Source organism: Carettochelys insculpta, chromosome 1, assembly GCF_033958435.1.
Source record: "Carettochelys insculpta isolate YL-2023 chromosome 1, ASM3395843v1, whole genome shotgun sequence".
Taxonomy (NCBI): Eukaryota; Metazoa; Chordata; order Testudines; family Carettochelyidae; genus Carettochelys; species Carettochelys insculpta.
Genome location: NC_134137.1, coordinates 262,027,094 through 262,048,624, shown reverse-complemented (window position 1 = coordinate 262,048,624; position 21,531 = coordinate 262,027,094). Strand labels below are relative to the sequence as shown.

The 21,531-nt window shown below is 46.0% G+C and overlaps 1 protein-coding gene across 1 annotated transcript in view; it reads right to left on the bottom strand.

The window, feature by feature from the left end:
* The window catches only part of CACNA2D4 (calcium voltage-gated channel auxiliary subunit alpha2delta 4), a 191,074-nt gene that overhangs the window by 95,754 nt on the left and 73,789 nt on the right, over positions 1-21,531 (bottom strand). Inside the window, exons 23-26 of the mRNA XM_075000558.1 lie at positions 20,584-20,677; positions 19,099-19,194; positions 12,399-12,526; positions 8,761-8,841 (exon numbers count right to left, since the gene is read on the bottom strand). Coding sequence (XP_074856659.1) covers positions 8,761-8,841; positions 12,399-12,526; positions 19,099-19,194; positions 20,584-20,677 — 399 coding nt within the window. The remainder of the gene's footprint in view (positions 1-8,760; positions 8,842-12,398; positions 12,527-19,098; positions 19,195-20,583; positions 20,678-21,531) is intronic.

Here is a 21,531-nt window from a genome sequence, read left to right as displayed (position 1 = left end):
TGAGCCTCTCTGCACAGGTGATACGATGGAGATAGCTGGGGCTGATAATACCTCACAGAAAATTGATCAGAAGGAGCCCTCACAGTTTCTAAGGCATGGGATGCAGAGCCCTAGGAATACGGGTTCTACAACCCCCGCCCCGCAAGAGAAGAAGATGGATGGTGGTGGTCAGGAACTCCCTCTTAAGAGGGACGGAGTCATCTATCTGCCATCTGGACCTAGAATCCTGGCAAGTTTGCTGCTTGCCGGGAGCTAGAAGCTGGGATGTTACAGAGTCTCTGCCAACAATCATGAAACCTGTAGACTATTACCCCTTCCTACTTCTCTGTGTAGGAACTAATGATACAGCCAAGCGTGACCTTGATGAGATCATGGCGGATTACGTAACCCTAGGAAGAAAGATCAAAGAATATGGAGCACAAGTGGTGTTCTCCTCCACTCTCCCTGTGGAAGGAAGAGGTCTGGGTGGGGATCACTGAATCACAGAGGTAAATGCGTGATTGCATAGGTGGTGTTGCAGAGAAGGATTTGGTTTCTTTGACCATGGGATTCTCTTTCGTGAACCGGGATTGCTGGGAAGAGATGGGATCCACCTAGTGAAGAAAGGAAAGAGCATCTTTGCGAGCAGGCTTGAAAACCTAGTGAGGAGGGCTTTAAACTAGGTTCATCCAGGGGATGGTGACACAAGCCCTGAGGTAAGTGGGGAAGGAGTAGGGTACAACAAGGTAGGATTCCTAGGTGAAGGGGAGAAAGCGGGCCAATCAGCCACTTCTCTAAGGTGCTTGTACACAAATGCAAGAAGCCAGGGAAACAAACAGGAGGAATTAGAGGCTCTGGCAGTCTAAGAAGTATGAAGTGATTTGAATAATGGAGACTTGGTGGGATGACTCACATAACTGGAGCACGGTCATGGAAGGGTATAAACTGTTTAGGAAAGACAGACAGGGGAGAAAAGGAGGAGGAGTTGCGCTCTATGTGAGGGAGCATTTTGATTGCTCAGTGCTCCAGTATAAGGAGGGAGAAAAGCCAGTTGAGTATCTCTGAGTTAAGCTTAGAGGTGGAAGCAATGGAGGTCATGTTGTAGTTGGTGTCTGCTATAGACTGCCAGATCAGGGAGATGAGGTAGATGAGGATTTCTTCAGACAGCTAAGAGAAGCTTCCAAATAACAGGCCCTGGTTCTCATGGGAGACCTTAATTATCCAGACATTTGTTGGGAGGCCAATACAGAAGCACACAGACAACCCAGGAAGTTTTTGGAGAAGGTTGGGGATAAATTCCTTGTGCGAGTGCTGATGGAACCGACCAGGGGCCATGCACAACTTGACCTGTTGCTGACAAACAGGGAAGAACTAGCAGGAAGAGTAGAAGTGGGTGGCAACCTGGGCTGCAGTGATCACGAGATGGTAGATTTCAGGATCCTTACAAAAGGAAGATAGGTGAGCAATAATATACAGACCATTGATTTCAAAAGACTTCGACTCCCTGATAGAACTGAGGGGCAGAATCCCCTGGGAAACAAAGATGAAGGGGAAATGAGTTCAGGAGGACTGGCAACATTTTGAAGAAGTCTTGCTGAAGGCACAGGAACAAACAATCCCGCTACATAGTAAGAAATGCAAATATGGTAGGCAACCAACTTGGCTTAACATGGAAATCCTTGGGCATCTTAAACTAAAAAAAACGCATATAAAAAGTGGAAACTTGGACAGATGACTAAGGAGGAGTATAAATATATGGCTGGAAAATGCCAGGCAGTAATCAGGACAGCAAAAACACAATTGGAATTGCAGCTGGTAAGGGATGCGAGGGGTAACAGGAAGAGTTTCTACAGGCATGTTAACAATAAGAGGGTTATCAGGGAAGGTGTGGGGCCATTACTGGACGAGAGAGGTAACCTAGTGACAGATGACATAAGAAAAGCGAAGTACTCAATGCTTTTCTTGCCTCAGTTTTCACGGGCAAGGACAGCTCCCACACTATGGTGCTAGACAATGCAGTATGGGAAAGTGGAGGGCAGCCCTTGGTGGGGAAAGAATGAGTTAAGAGCTACTTAGAAAAACAAGATGTACACAGATCCATTGGTCTGAATTTAATGCACGCAAGGGTACTGAGGGAATTGGCAGACACCGTTGCCGAGCCTTTGGCCATTATCTTTGAAGACTCTTGGAGATCAGGAGAGATTCCAGATGCCTGGAAAACAGGCAAATGTACTGCCCATCTTTAAAAAGGGAAAGAAGGACAATCCAGGAAACTATAGATCAGTCAGCCTTACCTCAGTACCTGGGAAAATAATGGAAGGGATCCTCAAGAAATCCATTTTGGAGCACTTGGAAGAGGGGAAAGTGATCAAAAGTAGTCAGCACGGATTCACCAAGGGCAAGTTGTGCCTGACCAATCTGATTAGCTTCTATGATGAGGTAACTGGCTCTGTGGCCATGGGGAAGTCAGTGGATGTGATATACCTTGACTTCAGTAAAGCTTTTGATACAGTCTCCCACAACATTCTTGCCCATGACTTAAGGAAGCCTGGATTGGATACATGGACTATAAGGTGGATAGAAAGATGGAGAGAAAGTTGGCTTGATGGTCAGGCCCAACAGGTAGTGGTCAATGGCTTAATATCTGGATGGTAGTTGGTTTCAAGTGGAGTGCCGCAAGGCTTGGTTCTGGGGCTGGTGTTGTTCAACATCTTTATTAATGACCTGGATGAGGGACTGGATTGCACCCTCAGCAAGTCTGTGGATGACACTAAACTAGGGGGAGAGTTAGATACGTTGGAGGGTAGAGATAGGATCCAGCGTGACCTGGATAAATTGGAGGATTGGGCCAAAAGAAACCTGATGCAGTTCGACAGGGAGACGTGTAGAGTCCTGCACTTGGGACGGAAGAATCCCAAGCATTGTTATAGGCTGGGGACTAACTGGCTAAGCAGCAGTATAGCAGAAAGGGACCTAGGGATTATAGTGGATGAAAAGCTCGATATGAGCAAACAGTGTGCCGTTGTAGCCAAGAAGGCCAATGGCATATTGGGTGCATTAGGAGGAGCATTTTGAGCCGATCTAGAGAGGTTGTTGTTCCCCTCTATTCTGCACTGGTGAGGCCACATCTGGAGTATTGCGTCCAGTTTTGGGCCCCCAGTACAGAAAGGATGTGGATGTACTGGAGCAGGTTCAGCGGAGGGCAACAAAAATGTTTAAGGGGCTGGAGCACATAGCCTATGAGGAGAGGCCAAGGGATTTGGGCTTATTTAGTTTGTAGAAGAGAAGACTGAGGGGTGATTTAATAGCAGATTTCAACTTCCTGAAGGGGTGCCCTAAAAGGGATGGAGGGAAACTGTTCTCAGTGGTGACAGACAGAAGAACAAGGGGTAATGGTCTGAAGTTATGGACAGAGAGGAGTAGGTTGGATATTAGAAAAAACTAATTTGCCAGGAGGGTGGTGAAGCACTGGAATGCATTGCCTAGGGAGGTGGTAGAATCTCAATCTCTAGAGATTTTTAAGTCCTGGCTTGACATAGTCATAGCTGGGATGACTTAGTTGGGGTTGATCCTGCTTGGGGCAGGGGGCTGGACTTGATGATCTCTTGAGGTCCCTTCTAGCTCTGTGATTCTAAGATTCTATGATTCTATAAGAACTATAATGATACCATCTGAATTCACATACATCTGTAGCTAGTCTTTTCTAAGGTCTATCTAGTAAAGGTGTATTTAGACCGTATGGGGCAGCATTGTCTCTTAAGTTGGTTTGTATTGCATCTCCTTTCAAACGTCCAGTGACCTCCGGTCTTCTGTTGAGTTCTTCCACTTTTCTCTCTATGCTCATCCTGGCTACCACATTGCCGTCTGAACTAGTTGTTTGTCTTTGATCACATTCTCTGTTTCGGTGGTGAATTGGTGAATGTAGTTCAGAACACCTATAGGGCTACTTATAGCTGTGTAAGGTGGCGTCTGTGTTAGGTCATTGGAATGGGTTGGAGGTGATTGTAAGTCTCTTCTAAGACGACTGTGATGTCAGCTCCATTGTGAAAGTTTGTTAAAGCTAAAACTCTCTGCGGCATTGAAGAGGGGCATGTTGATGAGATCCTGCAGCCTTTGTTGCTTTGCTCTGTCTGCAAGCTTTGTTGCTGTTTTCCCTCTGTTTCTGTTCTCCTCTAGCTTGAGTTTACTTCTGCTACCATGTCATGCTTCTGCACCAGGTATGGACTGGCTAAAGAGCCTCCTTCTGAGTGAGATAAACACCAGATGTGTTCATCACTCTTTGGTGCTCAACCAGATATGGCTGATGTTAGCTTAGCCAAGTGGGTTAACAGTATAAATCACTTTAGCTTTCCATTGAAAGCTGTATGGGGGTTAATTAAAAAAACAAACAAAGAAACCAAAACCAAAGTAGATGCTATACCCCAAACCAGAAAAAGACAACAAAAGGACCAAAAGAATGCCACCACTGATTAACAGAAGAGTAACAGAGGCCATGTGAGGCAAAAAGACATCCTTTAATATTTGCACGTCAAAGCCTAGTGAGCCTAATATGAAGGACCACAAACTCTGACTGGTTAAGTATGACAGTGTTACCAGAGAACGAATTTGAGAAGCAGCTTGCTAATGATGCAAAGCCAGTAAGAATTATTTTAAAGTACATCAGAATCAGGAAACCTGCCAAACAGCAAGAAATGGCATCAGAAAGAACTCCTCTCGTGGGTCAGTAATTGGTTAAAAGTAGGAAACAAAAGGTAAGACTAAATGATGACTTTTTATAATCAAGAAAGTTAAACTGCAGAATCTCCTAGGCATCTGTACTGGGACATGTGCTGTTCAACATATTCATCAATGGTTTGGAAAAGGGAGTGAACAGTGAAGTGGCAAAGTTTGCTGAAAATACAAAATTATTTAAGATAGTTAGGTCCAAAGCTGGCTATGAAAAATTACAGGGGAATCTCATAAAACTGGGTGACTGACAACAAAATGGCAGATGAAATTCAACACTGAAACATGTGAAGTAATGCAAACTAGAAAAAAAGATCCACACCTACACGTATACAATAAGGTGCATATTCTAAAACACAGGTAGCTGTTCCTGCTCAAGAAACAGATCTTGAAATCACTGATATTCTGGTCTTCCCCATCTCAAAACAAATACATAGTGGAACTTGAAAAGTTTTGGAGAAGGCAACAAAGATGATCAAGGGTATGGAATGGCTTTAGCATGATTAGAAACAAAAAAGATTATGCCTGTTCATCTTAGAAAGGATACAGCTAATGGGGGATATGATAGAGAACTATAAAATCAAGAATATTGTGGAAAAATAAATAGAAAATGGCTATTTACCTTTTTCCAGAATACAAACTAGGGGCCAAATGATGAAGTTAATATGTAGGAAGTTTATTAAAAATAGTATCATAGAATACAAAACAAATCGATGGAACTGTTTGCCACTGGAAGTTCTAATGGCCCATCGTGTAACTAGATTGAAAATGAACTAGGTAAGTTCATGGAGCATAGGTCCATCAATGTCTATTAGCCAAGGTGCTCAGGGACATAGCTATAAAGCCTGATTGCAGGAAGCTGGGGGAGCAAGAAAGGATGGAGCATTCCAAAATTGCTCTGTTTTCTATTCTCCCCCTGATACTTAGGCACTGGCCACTGTTGAAAGACAAATAGGTGGACCATTGGTAGGGCCTGGTATTGCTGTTTTTGTATTCTTAACATCAATAATTATATTCAAAATCTGAAAACTTTGAGGAACAGATTGTCAAATGGCGTAAACAGTCAAAGTTCTATTGACATCAATGGAACCATGATAATTTGCACCAGCTGAGGACACATCCTTTGCACTTTTCTCCCAGCATAAATAAAAGCAACCTTGTCTGTGCTAGTGATCTTCTTACTCAGTACCACTAGATCAGTTAACCTTTACTGCAGATTGCACCCTTTTGGTTCTCAAAATATGTTCTCGCACCCCTTATCAAAAATGAAATATGTTCTTGCACCCTGTATCAAAAATGGAGATGGGGCACCTGTACTCTTTTAAATGCATATTAAATATATGTAAAATAGTTTTGTTATTGCTCACCACAAAACCAAAAATATGCAAGTACTACCCAGAAATGTTGCGGAGTTTTGCTGTGGAAGTAAACAGTAACCAACGTGCAAAGGGTTAGGAGCTAACTGAATTCATACATAGGTTTGATGAAACAAAGTAGTTGCACTTATGTGCCTGTGCTTAATTTGTGTTGTTGATGATTTACCTTCTAAAAAAATTTGGTATGTCTCGCACCCCCCAGAAAGGGCATCATGCATCCCCCAGGGGTGTGAGCATCCCAGGTAAAGAACCACTGCACTAGATTATAAAGAAGATGCAGAGTCTCTTACAGATTTGAGTGGTAGCCCATCTACTTAAAAAAAAAAGGAAAAAGTCAGACTGATGGAAACTGAAAATAATCACAAGTTAGAAACTACATCTAATGTGCCATTTAGTCCAACTTCCTGGATTATATCATGTCTGATTTAATTATTCTCAAAGAACGTTTGGTAGATGGCTGACAACCTGAGACTGTCTCTGGTTACAGTGACTCTATAACCTGTTTTGGCAGCTTGTCTGCTAATGAACAGAACTGTATTTTAAGGTATAAAATTTCTCCTAACATTTAAACTACTGTTTCCTATTTTATCTTAGCAGAGCAGAAACTGCCAAGACACCCCTTAAATTACCTCTGCAGTTTCCGCTAGATGTGGTACATATTGCAAATGGTTAAGAATTGCTCTGTTTTGTTAAATAGCTGCTCCATTTCACCCCAGAGATGGCTGCATTTCAGTGGTGAGTACTGGATAATTGCAGAGTTTATATAAAAGTTTGGGGTCTTTTGAAATAAAGATCCTACCAGCACCTTAACATCAGAAGGCGAGGAGCTCATTGGTATCTGGGAGGGAGTTTCAGCTGACCTGACAAGTGAAGTATGCCCCAACTCTCTAGTGCCATAATCTGTATCTAAGAGGTGTCCTCTATGGTACCAATAAAAAGCTAATACCATACTGACTATTAATGTTATTGCTTGCTGTATGTTTGGAGTACAAATTTAAAATCACAAACATATTGGGTATTATGTTCTTAAAGCGTGTCTGTCAGGCAGGGCGAAAGTTATCCCAGCCTAGAAGAAAAGAATAGAGCTCTGCCACCAGAGAGGTATTTCCAGACAATGGGAATGCAATTTCCATAGAAGGTTAAAAGGACCATAGAGCCAGCCAGACCTGGCCTTAGGGCAAGGCAAGCAAGGCAGGTGGTCTGGGCCCCCCACCTTCAGGGCCTCATGCTGTCAGTGGCCGGGCCCTGCTCTCAGCTTGCCAACTTGGGTCCCATCCACTGGGAGAAGAACAGAGTGATAAGGAAACTTGCCAGAAGAACAGAGTGATAAGGAAACCACATTGAACAAAGGTTCTTGTTTGTTCTGTTAAGTCTGAGCCTCTAAAAAGTGTTCTCATTTGCTTGTAACTATTTCTAACATTATCCCCTCCTATGGCTGCCACTCTGTGGCTATCCTTTGTGCTTGAACTCACTTTTTGTAAATAGACTTCTTTTACTTCGAATCTAAACCAATCCAGTGCAGTGTTTGATTTAAAGTGAATGTTCACTCCATGTTCGCTCCAGTTAATGCGGCAAGCTGCTGTGGCACAAACAAGCCTTAATATCTCTTTGAATGGTCCAGGAGAGGACTGGACATTGCAGAAAACATGGTTTTGGGGAAATTTAGGACTGGTATGTGTTGGAACCATCTTGCCAGATAAAACTATGGCTTCTGGAGGTCAGAATGTGACAGTAGGATAACAACGAGACTGCTGGAAACAGACAGGCATTTGACAAAGAGGGTTTTTGCCTATGAAAACTTATGTTCCAAAAAATCTGTTAGTTTATGAGGTGCCACAGGACTTCTTACTGATTTCGCAGATACAGACTAACACAGCTACCCCTCTGATACTTGCTCGAAACAGAGCACTGCACTCCGGTTGCTTAACACCCAGACGCTCTGTGCATTCCTGTCTGCTGACTGGAGCAGCCGGTCAAGCAACTACAACAGAAAAGCATTTTCAGGCACTCCAGCGTACAGGGCAGGCAGTGACACAACCCATCACTGGTCTGGATGGCACCCCAGAATAAGACCAGTGTTCTACAAATGTGAGATCATAGTCTTCCAGTAACACACATGGAATTCAGTGGAACTCCTTCAGAGGGGGCAAAAGGCCCAGTTTTACAGGGAATGGTAAGAATTTACAGAAGAGAATTTAGAAGGCAGCAGAATGTGCACTCTACCAACTAAGGTCAGTTTCCAGCTCTGCTGGTTCTGAAGGTACAGACACATCTGACTCTTTTCAGATACAGTGTAAGCACCACAAACACTCCATTGGCCCAAAGTTGTACAAGAATCTCAAAGCTCCAAAACAATGCACTGTGCTAGCTTCTTGCTCTGTAATCAAAGACTGCATCAGTGCACAGATTCATAGATATCAGCAATGGAGTTCACCTTGTTAATTCACCCAGTCCCTCTCCCTGTGCCCAGTGCAGAATTAAGCCAGTACACAGTATATTTCCTAGTGCTTTGTCCAGTCTAGTTTTTGATATCACAAGCCGCATAGTGTCTATCACTTTTGTAGGAAGACAATTCCACAGGCTAACAAATCTCACTGTAGGGAAGGTTCCACCCTGGAAAACATTGTGCCGCCTTCTTCTTCAAGAAAAAATATAAAAACCTGTTCTTGGCAGTCCCTACCTGCAGCAAGAGCCGTCTTCCCTTCCACAGTCACAGCAACAGATGTGCTCACTGTCACCACATCTGGTTTGTCACCTCCCTCTGTCAAGACACAGATGTAGCAGACTCAGTTACTTTCCCTCAGTTGCCAGAGAGAGAAGGTGCAGACCACACAGGCTGGTGCGCCTTACTTTTCACAGAGGAAAAGAAACACCACTGAGATCACTGAAGTAGCCTGCTCTGACACAAACCACATGTGTGAGAAGGTCCCATGATAATAGTGCACACAGGATGACCCAACTTCAGAAAGTTCAGTTCTAATCTCATGCCTGCATCTCCCAGAACACTGAAGCATCCTGACTGGCTGTTCAGAAGCTCATATTTCCAACTGGTGGAATTGCCCATGTAAGCAAGGGTGTTGCCCTCAAAAAAAAAAAAAGTGCTTAGCCCCGAGCAGCTGCTGTAAGACTCAGAGAACCCCTGCCTACCTCAGGTTTGTTTTTCTGTCCGTGTTAAAGGGTTTTGTCATCAAACTATAAGGTCAAGTTTTGGGTTCAGTTAGACATAGTTTAAATCTGGACAAACACAATGTAAGTAAACCAGTTCCTCTTCCTCCTTGTTTTCTGGGTGCCTCAGAGTTCATTACACCTCTTGCTACTGATGCCTCTCTGCGTGCATATCCTGGTGAGAAGGTATAGGTTAGCTGCCCAGATTTTCTCAGAATGAGTTGGTACACATACAAAGTTGGACAGTGCCATATGAGCAAATGGACAAATATGATTCAGCTATTATTGTGAGGCATAAAAGCAGGTACATTTCAAACCTTGGACTAGATTGCACCTTTTATAGGACAGCTGTGCCTAAAGGATCTTGTGGCCTGTCTACCCCATCCCACCAGGGCACTGGGGAGGATGTACTGAGGATAGCCCCTCTCAGGGCTGCAGATGTGCATGGAGGACAGAACACTAAGACATAGCAGGTTGCTTCTGCGGTGCACCAGCCTCACAGCTGCAGGTCATGATGGAGGAGGGATGAAGCCATGACCTCAACTCCAGCAAGATTTCTGCCCCTAAATTCCCCATGGCCCAGGAAATGCTACCACAGTCTGGCCCATGTTGGTTGAGGATACACTGGATACAAAAAACATGATTGTGTATGTCACCTGAACTGCATCATAAGCAGGGTGCTATTCTCTAAGCTGAACTCAGTCATTTTGGTCTGTAACTGTTCTAAGGACATACCCCCGTTTTGTAGGGTTTTTTATTCTGTTGGGTTTGCTTGAAACAAACAAACAAACAAACAAGGGCTCTGGTTTCTTTTTTTACAGTTACCAGGGACATTTTGAAGGTCAGTATTTCCGAGCATATTTATTCTGCCTCTCATTCCTTTGCAACATATTGCAGAGTTCAGTACTCTGCCCCAGCAGATGGATTAGGTCCTTTTTCCTTCCCCACGGTGCAAGCATTTGTCATTGTCCTATTTCAGCCTTCATCATTCTTTTTGGTGTCTGAGGCATCCTGAGTGTGACTTTGCGGCGGCATAGTGTGCTTTACCCTGAGGGCGCATGTGGATTTTTGTGACTGAAGCAAGACTGGCTTGCACAAGGGCACAACGCACATCCAGGGAAGTGCTTGCCATACACAAGGTCTTTCCTGCCAGATGATGTTCATATGCTTTGAGCTTGATCCTGCTCTCCCTTGTGAGCCCCAAAACTCCCTCTGATGCTCGCAGGGGATTTGGGTAGGCAGGTAGGCAACAAGTGAAGAATCAACCTCCCTAGAGGGAGGTCATGTGATGTTTCCAGTATTAGTGGGTCACACATATAGAGACAGAAAGCACGATCTGGTGCTGAAGGCACTATAGTGGGACTCATGAGATCTGCGTTCCATTCCCAGTTCTGCCACATGCTGAATATATGACCTTGGGCACATGACAATCTCTGTGCTGACAGTTGCTCATATGTAAAAAGGGGGAGTATGATTAAGGATCTATCAAATTCACGGGTGTGAAAATCACAGACCATGAAATGAGATCGCCCTGGAACACCTGGTCCCCAGCTTTCAAGGCACTGAGGCCAGCAGCAGCACAGATGTAAGGAAGGCAATACCATACCACCTGTGAAATTTGCTATTCCTGCCATAACAATGTGTAATTGCCCCACAGTTTGAGTAGAGCCATAAGTATAATTCTTCCTTTCTCCCCACCCTTGTCTGACTTATCTATTTAGAACATGAGATTTTTGGGGCAGGGACTGTCTCCACCTATGTATCGGTGCTTAGTGCAGTTGAGTTCTGAGCTTGGTCGTGGCTAAGGGATCTCATAAACTAAAACATGACCAGCTTTTATGCAGTCCTTACCAAGGTTAAGCGACATCTGAAATCCATTTGGGTTCAGGTAAGCAAGGACCATAGGCTCTGTCCCACAGTGACAAGCAGCTGACACCTGGTCTCTCGTGGCTACTGTGCAGAGCAGATGAAGCTACATGCTAGTCTCACATTGGATGTGGATGGGAAGCCACTGCAGGGATTTCGCTGTGGGGTGCCAATGCCTGACTCTCTAAGCCCTGCTCTGTTGCAAAAGAGCAGCGAAAGATACCTCCTCCTACGACTGTCACCTCTGCACTTCACTCTCCCTTTAAGTGATGCACACTTAGGTGCAGGGGGAGGGGAGAGCACAGATGAAAAGTTTGGTGTTTTCTCTCCCCCTCCCTTTAGACTGGGGTTCATTTTCTGACTCCGTTCCTCATTTTCTTTTCTGTGCTGCTCACTTCCCCTCCCACCCACCGACCCTCCCACGAAGATGCTACAAAAAGCTTTCCCAGCGAATGTGCTGTACTGTGTGACAGTGCCTGAGTGCAGAGGGTTGGGTAAGAGCACAGAGGGGATTTCTGTCTCTTTTGTATGAGTGTCACATTGCACTTTGTTCTGATTTTCCTTCCCGGGTTCTCCTGTCCTCTTCCACTCTGGCTGAGGTCTTGGCAGGCTCTGGAGACCACGCAGGGGACAATCACGTCCCAAGCACAGACACAACAAAGCTGCTGGTCAACTCTCCCTTGACGTTCCAAGGGGTGAGTGAAGCCTTACCCACGGGACAGGGCCAGCACAAGACCTGGCATGTTTGGTGGGGACCATTGAAATGCTTTGGGGGAGGGGAGCGAAGTTCCCCCTTCACCTGTGAAAAGCTCATTTTCTCACTTGGGAAAATATTCATAGAAAGCCATGAAAAAGGGACTCCCAGGGAAATATCGCCTCAGGCCACCTGACCCCCTGCTTACGTCCCACCTGCTGCTCAAATCATTCCAGCTAAGCCTGCTTGTTCTTCTTCTCCTTTGCCTCATGGCCCCCTGCCCATTGCCCCTCACTTGATCCTTTGTAGTCCCCTGCCCAGCAGACACATGGATTTTTTAGCAGCCCAGTCTGTCCTTCACCTAAACTGGGCCCTTCATCCTCAGCCATCCCTCAGCTCCGCTGTCCATGTCTTCCTGTAAGAGGCCTGCCTCTTTCTGTGCTAATAAGTGCCTGAGGAAGGCTTTCCCCCTCTTCTGTTGGGAAAGAGCTCACTCCTTCAGGAAGGGGATAATGAAGGTAAATGAGGTGGGGACAAGAGGGACAAATTTTCTCCATCTCCTTCCTTTGCTCTAGTGTTCAAGTGATGATTACCTGAGCCCTCTTCTGAGGCGACGCTGTAGATGAAACTCCCTGGGGGATGCTCGGCTGCTCTGCGATACCACAGGGGAAAGTGATCCATGGTGAAGATACTTTCCTTGTCCGCCGGGGTCAGGAACTTCCTGTAGGAAAGAACAAAAAAGATGAAAAGTGCCATCTTCATCTGGGACAGGGAAAACCATGTCTCCTGTCTCCACTGCATGCAGTGCAGGGCCTGCCTCGTGGAGCGTTCTGTGCTCAGCATTGTCAGGGCACCAGCTCAGTGTCAGGACAGTCGCAGCTACTGTTTCATGGCCTTTGTCTTGGAGGCTGGGGTATGGTCACGGTCTACGCTTAGGACTGACCAAGAAATGCGGGAGAAGCTTCAGCTGATCCAGCAAATTGCAGCTCATTTCTGAGAGGCACACCTTGTCAAGAGAGCATCGCACCCATCAAATCCCTTTAAGGTTCTACTGCTGATCTCCAAAGTCCTCACTGGACTGACAACCGCAATGATGATCTATCTCTGTGCTAGTGGTTCTCATTCAGGAGTCCGAGACCACAAGCAGGTTTTGGGGGCAGGGGGAAGGGGGCTCCCAATCAGGGCCAGTGTCTGATTCTCTAGGACCCAAGCCAGAAAGATGAAGTGTTGCTGTGTGGATCTAGAGCCCAGGGCCCTAAACTCCATGAACTGGGGCTGAAGTTTGAGCAACTTGCTTTAAGCCCTCTGTGACATGGGGCTGTCTGGGCAATTGCCCTGCTGGAAGCCTCCTCGCACTGACCCTGGCTTTTCTATGCAGAAAAACAGTTGTGGCACTGGTGGGCCATGGAGTCTTTGTAGCATGTTGGACAGACCTCAGAAGGAGAAAGTTTGAGAACCCTGCTCTATGCATTCCTTCGAGGATTCTCTGTTCCACAGAGCCACTGCAATGAACAGAGCCCCTTGTATCAGGCCTTTGGCTGCCATGAAGGTGCAGTTTGGCAAAGGATCCCTCATTAGAGAAGAGAAGAGCATTAGCTGCATGAACCAAGAGCCTAATTTCCCAGTTTCTCAGCTTCTTGGTTACGGCTGAGCAGGTCACACAGCTCTTTGTCGTTTTTCCAGATCAAGTCACCAGGTGGGGCTGTTGTCCGCATCAGTGTCCACATCAACACCCTCCACCCCACACACATCCTGTTCAGCCACTGCACATAGCCACTGGTAGGTGGGATGGGTATTGCTAATAAGTTACTTCCCTAAAGCTGTAGCCCTTTACCAGCCCAAGCTGCCTTTTGGAGAGCAAGTAGCACCAACCCCACTTAGCCCATCCCAGTGGGGCCAGCACTAACTCACATAACCCGTCCCTGTGGTGGTTAAGAATGAGCTAAAAAAATGAAAAAGGAAATATAAAGTAAAAATCTGTGCTAGCTGTTACCCTGCAGCTGAAAACAATCCTATATCCCAGCCAAGAGCTGTAGCAGCAGTATGTCGAGCTGCAGCACTGTAGACATTATGTTACCTCAGATAATATATGCATTAGGGTGTATTAACAAGCGTTACCGCATGCAGGGGGAAAGGATCTAGTTACCACAGGTAAAAGCTGCATTATTAAAGTATCAACAGATGCCATGTATAGGTGAGAGAGATGCTGGTAAACCAGGTAATTTTTTTTTGAAGACATGATGTCTCATTTGCAAGTGGGACACCCACTCACACCCAGAAATTCTGGGGCAAATTTTCAAAAGTGTGCAAGTGATTTAGGCTCCTAAATGCCTGCATCACTTTGGAAAAGGGGATATGGGTGCTTTAGAAAATACTACCCTCTGTGTGAATTCCCTCTAAAATATCTAATCCCCTTCATGCATTCAGCTCCAAAGTGCAAGAGTGAGGCTGTGAAAGAGATCATGAGGAAGCTCTTTTATTTGCAAGGTGGGGAAATGAAAACTCCTTGTTTTCTGATTCAGTCAAGAACTAGGAACTGGCTATGGTGCTCAGCAGAAGAGAAGGGGCTGGGGAGGAGCCAAAGTCTAGAGTTAATGATCAGGTCAAGAAGGGGAAGGAGAAGGTCATAAGGATAAATGATGTCAACCTTACAGGACAGCCAAGTTCAAGAGACTCGCTGCAGCTCCTCAAAAAAAGCAAACAAAAATAACCTGTGGCTTTTGCCTTTGCCATAACATAAAGCAGGCCCAGGGTGAGAACCAGCAACAAGCAGGTACCAGACTTCCCTGGAACATGTCCACTCCCCCTTGCTCTGTATTTCAGACCTTAACTTTTGCTGTGTGTTTTGACAGAACAATGATGAGTCATTTGTATGGTTCTTTCCTTTTCAGAGGATTTAGAAGTACTTCACATCCTAGAGTGAGGAATCTGCCACTGGAATGTAGCCAGCACTGGCAGGATGCTCCTGCAATTCTTTAAAAGCACAGAAAAATGCTTTGCACTGGCAGCAGGGCCGTCCCTAGTGGGTACAGGGCCTGGCGCAAAGCAGGCTTTTCTCCTGCTCCACCCTGTGCGGCCTCCATTCCACCCGTCCCCTGCCCCCTTGCTGAAGTTCCCTCCCCTGAGCAACACAGGATGAGGGACTACTGGGAGGCCTGGCATGAAGTAGCAGCAGGGGTCATCCCTTGCACTGGAACGTGGGAGCTGGAGCAGCCTGGCAGCCTGTTCTGCTCCAACACTCTCTCACAGACTTCTGAGCTCTGCTTCTCCCTGGGAAGTGGAGTGCCCTGGCGCTGCTGCAGTGAAGCAAAAAGCAGCAGGCTGGGAGAGGACAATAGGGTGGAGAGGAGTGGAGCAGACTGCTGGGTCACTTCAGCTCCCACCACTGGGATGAACATGGGGCAGGTAACCCCTGCTGCTGCACCTTGTCAGGGTCCTCCCCGGGTAATTCCCCTGGCCTCCTTGGGACCCATCCTTGGGATGGTTGAGCTGGACACTGTGGGGCTCCAGAATGCACAGAGTCTGAAGCAGCTGCCCCAACCCGTCCTAAAAATAGCATAGCTCTGGCCAGCAGTATTGGACAGGGAAGCTACACTGTTTTCCCACAGCATACTGAGTCGAGTTAAAGGTCTCGCTTCTTATTTTCAATGCATTCAATGGCCTGGACCCAGCATAGCTAAAAAGTTCACTGAAAGCTCTTGGATGAAGACGGTAGATGAGATGTCCTCTCCTCAGGCACAGGGGAACTTTCTGCCCTAAGGGGGAAGCTCATGGGTGCAAGAAATGAACCTTCTCAGTGGAAGAAATTCTCACAGAAACAAAGGACCATCACAAACATCACTGCCTTCTGCTCCAAGGGCAGGGCACATTTCTTCAGCCTATTTAGTAACAGGAGCTCAAAGCAGTGTGTGCTCGTTTAAAAACAACTCTAAGCAAAACCCTACCAAGGCCAAAACACTCCACTGCACACGCAATTCTCCCTCTAGGGAGAGGATGAGAGAGAACCTAACTACATGTGACAGAGTTAGTCACATTGCTCAATGCACCCCCTGTAAGGTGCTCAGATAGTATGATGATGAGGGCAGCATGAAAGTGTGTAGAGGACTGAAGATCCAGCAACTGAGACTGCAAGGGGAATTGAGACAGGCCGAATGTTACTAGCCAAATTGGAACTTGGCTGAAAACTAACACAGAGATGCCCCTACCTTCTCACAGAAAATATCTTGGGCTGCAACATTCTGTGGCAAGCCCTTCTACTTCCTGAGCAGGACTTCAGAACAGACGAGAAACATATTATGGCTCTCAGAAAAATCTGCCTACATTTTACATTGAAACCAGCTTATTCTGGGACAAGTTTTTGCCATATAACAAACAAGAGTTCCTTCTCATATGATACATCAGACGGATCCACTCCACTCTCCCTTGCTTGCTTTCCATTCTGTTCGCTGTAGTGCTGGATACTGTTCAAGGCACAGTGGCAATTCCATGCTGCTAGGAGAAATGCCTCAGGCTTTGTCTACACTATAGACTAAGTGATTTTCAGGCATTTAGCTTGATTTTACAATGTGACTGTCTTCCCTGCGAATACCACTAGGTTGATTTTGAGGTGCACTATGGGAAATTCTCAGGTGGAATAACACCAAGATCAAATTTAGGAGGTTGAACTAATGTCAGTGTGGAAACAACCTAAGTTTAAATTGATTTTATTGGCCTCCAAAAGTATCCCACAATGCCCCAAATGCGTCCGTTCTGGATGCTTTCACCTCTGCTGCTCTCCAGGGCCGTGTCTACACGTGCCCCAAACTTCGAAATGGCCATGCAAATGGCCATTTCGAAGTTTACTAATGAAGCGCTGAAATGCATATTCAGCGCTTCATTAGCATGCGGGCGGCAGCCGCGCTTCGAAATTGACGCTCCTTGCCGCCGCGCGGCGCGTCCAGACGGGGCTCCTTTTCGAAAGGACGCCGCCTACTTCGAAGTCCCATGAGCTCATGGGAATAAGGGGACTTCGAAGTAGGCAGCATCCTTTCAAAAAGGAGCCCCGTCTGGATGCGCCGCGCGGTGGCAAGGAGCGTCAATTTCGAAGCGCGGTTGCCGCCCGCATGCTAATGAAGCGCTGAATATGCATTTCAGCGCTTCATTAGTAAACTTCGAAATGGCCATTTGCATGGCCATTTCGAAGTTTGGGGCACGTGTAGACGTAGCCCAGGTGTGATGGCAGTAGGTAACAGGAAGCCCGGCAATTTGAATTCATTTTTTTTCTGGCCAGCATGGCTAGCAGACCTCAGGAGTGATCGCATATAGCCATGATATCTCCAGGTTGCAAAAAAGCCCCAGTATGGAGCCATCAGGAGAGCCAAGATCTCATTTCTGTGTGGGTGGATGAATCTGTGCTGAGTAAAACATCAGGGATTCTCAGCAGTGCCGGGTGAAAAATCAAGCCCCCACTCCCCACATGGCTGCTGGGCTATGCAGACCATGCCCACAGACAGTGGCATGCCTTGTCTTGAGTGAGGTTTCAGTGCTTGAGAAGGCTTCTTCCCTGCAAGTGGTTTAGTAGGAGAGGCTGAGAAACTTGTTTTCTGTGCTCATATTTTATGGGTCTGCCCCTCCAGAACTGCTGTGTGGCTGTTAGGCTAGCCCCCGTCCCCTCGCTGCACAGCATGACTTGTCCTGCATCGGCTTTCGTGCTCGAGAGGGCTTTTTCCCTGCACAGAATTTCTCAGGAGAGCCAGAGAAACTTGTTTACTGTGCTTCACATTTTATGGGGCTGCCCCACCCGCTAGGCACCATGTGGCTGTTGCCTTTTTAAGCGGTTGCTGCTGGAACTATGCGTCATTGGATATTTTCAAAAAAGCTTTGTTTTCTGCACTTTTTAAGAAGTAACTCCAACAGGTTCTTTGGTTAAAGACAGTTTCCTGTGCTCTCCCTGCAGGGCCACACTTCCTTCCCTGAAACGTGTGGCTCGGAGGGTTATTTCCATTGAAGGAATGGAGCTTGTGGGCTCTCTCTCTTCATTTCCTCTCCCACACAGGCAGTTGCGCTCGGGCGTCTTTACCAGAAGAGGCAAGAGAATCACTTAATACTTTAGTGGGGCCAACAGACAGCCTTAAGGGTTCATCTTTCCCCAATGTTTCTATCTGCTAATGCTTCCTTAAGTTTTCCTTCTCTCCCTGAGCCATTACTGCTTCTGACAGGGTAATGGCTCTTTCCAGCACCCTAACTACTAGACACCAATGCCTTCTGGGATTCTATAATGAGTCTTTCCTTCTCTTCTATTTAGTCTTGGGGATTCATAATGAGTCTTGGAACTACTACTTCTAATGGTCTCCTTGTCTCATGTTGGAGATGTCAGTGTAATGGCTCCTTTGAGTACATTAGCCATTAGACACCAATGCCCTCTGGGATAACATACTGAGTCATGTCATGTCATTGTGTCTTCTTTCTTTGTGAATAATATGAAATCTTTCCCTAGTTGCATAGACCCACTTTCAAACCTGGCTCCCTCAGCCTCTCTCTCCCAATGCCTCTTCCAATAATGTGGACAAGTCATGAATTTCTCTCTCTATCTGTATTTTAAGCCTGGTATCTACAGCTGCAAGTGGCAGGCACAACTCATTTTGTTGCACATGTGGTGAATCCCACCTTCCAGATACACTTTATTCCATTTGGGTATCATGGGCTTCAGCTACTGAACCATTCCTGTTTGTGTGGGGAAGAGACTTCTGAAAAATGGCCGTTCTTCAGTTCCCTGTGGTGACAGCTGACAAATTTCTGTCTCTCTCTCCCTCTAGTTCAAACCTGGTTCTTTAAGCCTCTGTCTCTCTTCACTTGTATTTAATGTCAATATAAAGTCTTTTGTAAAATCTCCTTTATAAAAGCTGCTTCTTTCCATAATGCAGCCAACTCAAACATTTTCTTTCATCGGGGAAGAGACTTCTGAAAAATAGTCATTTATTTTCAGCAGCAGGGGGAATGAAGTAAATAGACTCTGGGAAGATGACATCACATACCCACAACCACTGGTGAGCCATTTTTTCCCATAATGCACCAGCAAAGAAATCCAAAATGCAATGGGGCTGAAGGAACCGTGGGATAGGTGCCCACAAGGCACTGCTGCAACAGTTGAACTTAGGCAACTTAGTGGAGACACACTAAGATTACTTTGTGAGCAGGTATGGACAGTCAACTTGGACTTTATAACATCTAGTGGTAAAAAGTCAACTTCAGTAAATTCAACTTTATTTTGTAGTGTAAACATAGCCTCGGTGAAGTTTCATTTTCAGAACTTACCTGTTGGACAGTTTCTCAGATCCCACATACAGGATTCTCCTCATGAGGCCAGCTCGAGTTCCAAGAAATGCTGTCTCAACCCCTTGCTCAGTCTCACTGCAGGACACAGAGAGAGAGAGAGAGAGAGAGAGAGGGAGAGAGAGACCCACAGGGGCAGAATTAGTTTTCAGAGCTAACTAAGTCTGCCACAAGTAAGGGCACGAATGCAGAGATTAAGAGGGAAACACATTGACGTGGCAAGTTTCTTAAGCATTTAGGACCACATTCTCCTGTGATATAATGCCATTGCCTTCAGTGGTTTTACATCAGAACTAGCATTAGAAAATCCCAGCAGGAATTAGGCTTACTACGATGTTAATCTTCATTCTCACATTCACACTTTGGTGATTTGTTTTTTTACCCCTGCATAGAGATGACTTAGAGTCATCTACTCCAGCTCCTCCAGCTGCAGGCTATTCACACGTGGGATTGGGGAGGGACATATGTTACTCAGAGAAAATGGGTCTGCCCACACAGCTGAACCTAAACACTGTCTGGGACAAAGAGGTTAAGGGATGGTGAGGGATGAAATATCTGAGTGGCTCAAGGACAGCCTGGTGGATTGAGGGTACCACAGGCCTGACACTGTAGAGGGCCAGCTATGGACACAACACTATGCTGGAGGACAGATTAAGGCTAGGGCTTATTGTCAAAAACGTCCTGTCTTTGCTATCATTGGTTCAACTCCAGCAGTGGTAGCAACAGTGGGAGTCCAAGGGCAGATAAGACAACCATGGCCACCAATGTGTATAACTCATGCTGCAGGCATATCTGAACAACACAGTCTTAAAGTGCTAGTGGCCTTAGATGCCCAGATGGCAGCAGCTGTGGGAAAATTTGGTCGCAAAAAACCTCCAAACCAAGCCAAGTGGAGGCTCTCTAAATGTACACCCCTTCTCAGCCCTGCCAGCAGCAATCCAAGCTTCCGTCTGTGTCCCTCAATGCCCATCTGAGGGCACTGTGCAGAAGCTTCGACAGGTCAATTTCCACGGACCATTCAATTGTTGGTTTCAGTGTCAGTTAGTGCCAGTTGGGATCATATTTTTGTGATTCTCCAATAGGGGCTGGACTCAGATCAATTCACTTTATTTAGCTCAGGGAACATGGTAACAAGACAATACAGCTTGGTCGTTACTGTCCTGGGGTGAGCTTTGAACTCATGACTTTGAAAACATTAGTTCAGGTACCTATTTCCAGTAACTCCCATGTGAAATGCCTCCTCCTTGGAGCCCCTTCCTGAGAGGGACACTGACACCCTGCTTCTGTTCCTGTGGTCAGCTTAGTGCTACCTAAGGATCTATTATGGGCTCTACTGGACAAAGGGAAGGAGGTTGTTTCTTCAAACTGGCCTGGAGCTTTCACCAGAAAGTCAGAAGAGCCCTGTTCCAGTTCTCTAGAAGACCATGGGATCTGAATGAATCCAGCTGGATATTCACACATACTTACTCAGATGCGTTGAGGACCAAGGCTGTCCAGTAAGCCTCCATTGGCGCAGTTACCACAGCATCAAATAGCACCTCCTGGACCAATTCCTCATCACCTGAGGGAAAATGAAAACAAACATGAAGAGAAGTGAGAAGAATGACATCCCCTTGCTTCCTAGATGATCTTTAGAGCATCAATATTATTCATCTACCTTGTGGTCCAGTGGAGTGAACAACAGGAAACAAAAGTAAGCCCCCATTTGCATCGGCTGACCATTCCAGGGGTGCCTCACCACTAGCTGAGAGGAAAGCCCAGGAGCCCTCACTAGGGCTTGACAAAAGCACACCCACATACTGTCTAGCAGCTGTCATGTTTATTCCTCCTTCCTTTTGCCCTTCACCTCTGAACTCATTGAGCAGGCCGTTGCCTTGACTCCCTCCCAGAAAGTCCTGGATCCCCTCTAATCAAGATTTGGCCCACTCCAGTCCATTCCACTCATGCTGTCTTCGCAAAGTCTTGAAAGATCTTTCTGTGGCCACACCTCATGATCTTCACTTCGTTCTTGTTCCCCCTTACTTCTCTAATTCTGAAAGTGCATCACTTCCTCATTTTTGAAATTTGAAATCTTGACCTCGTAAGGTTGAAGGGATGCTGTCCTCACCTGGCTTTCCTACTCTTTGGCTGCACGTATAGACTTTGTCTAGAACAGATGCAAGTTTAAAGAGGTCTGATTGGAAGGTGTTTTGTTAAGACTTGCTAAATCATTGTAAAAGCTGGTATGGACATGGCAGCCGAGCCTAAGATTTAACTTGACCAACTTGGCACACATAAAAGACTTTTGGCGTGTGTTAGCTAACATCATCTAACAACACACTCTTGAACCCTAATCTAAACAAAGCCTCTGTGGCCTATTTTAAGAGAAGTGGTCTGCCTCCATTCTCCTGGAAGATCCGATAGGTATCCAGTCTT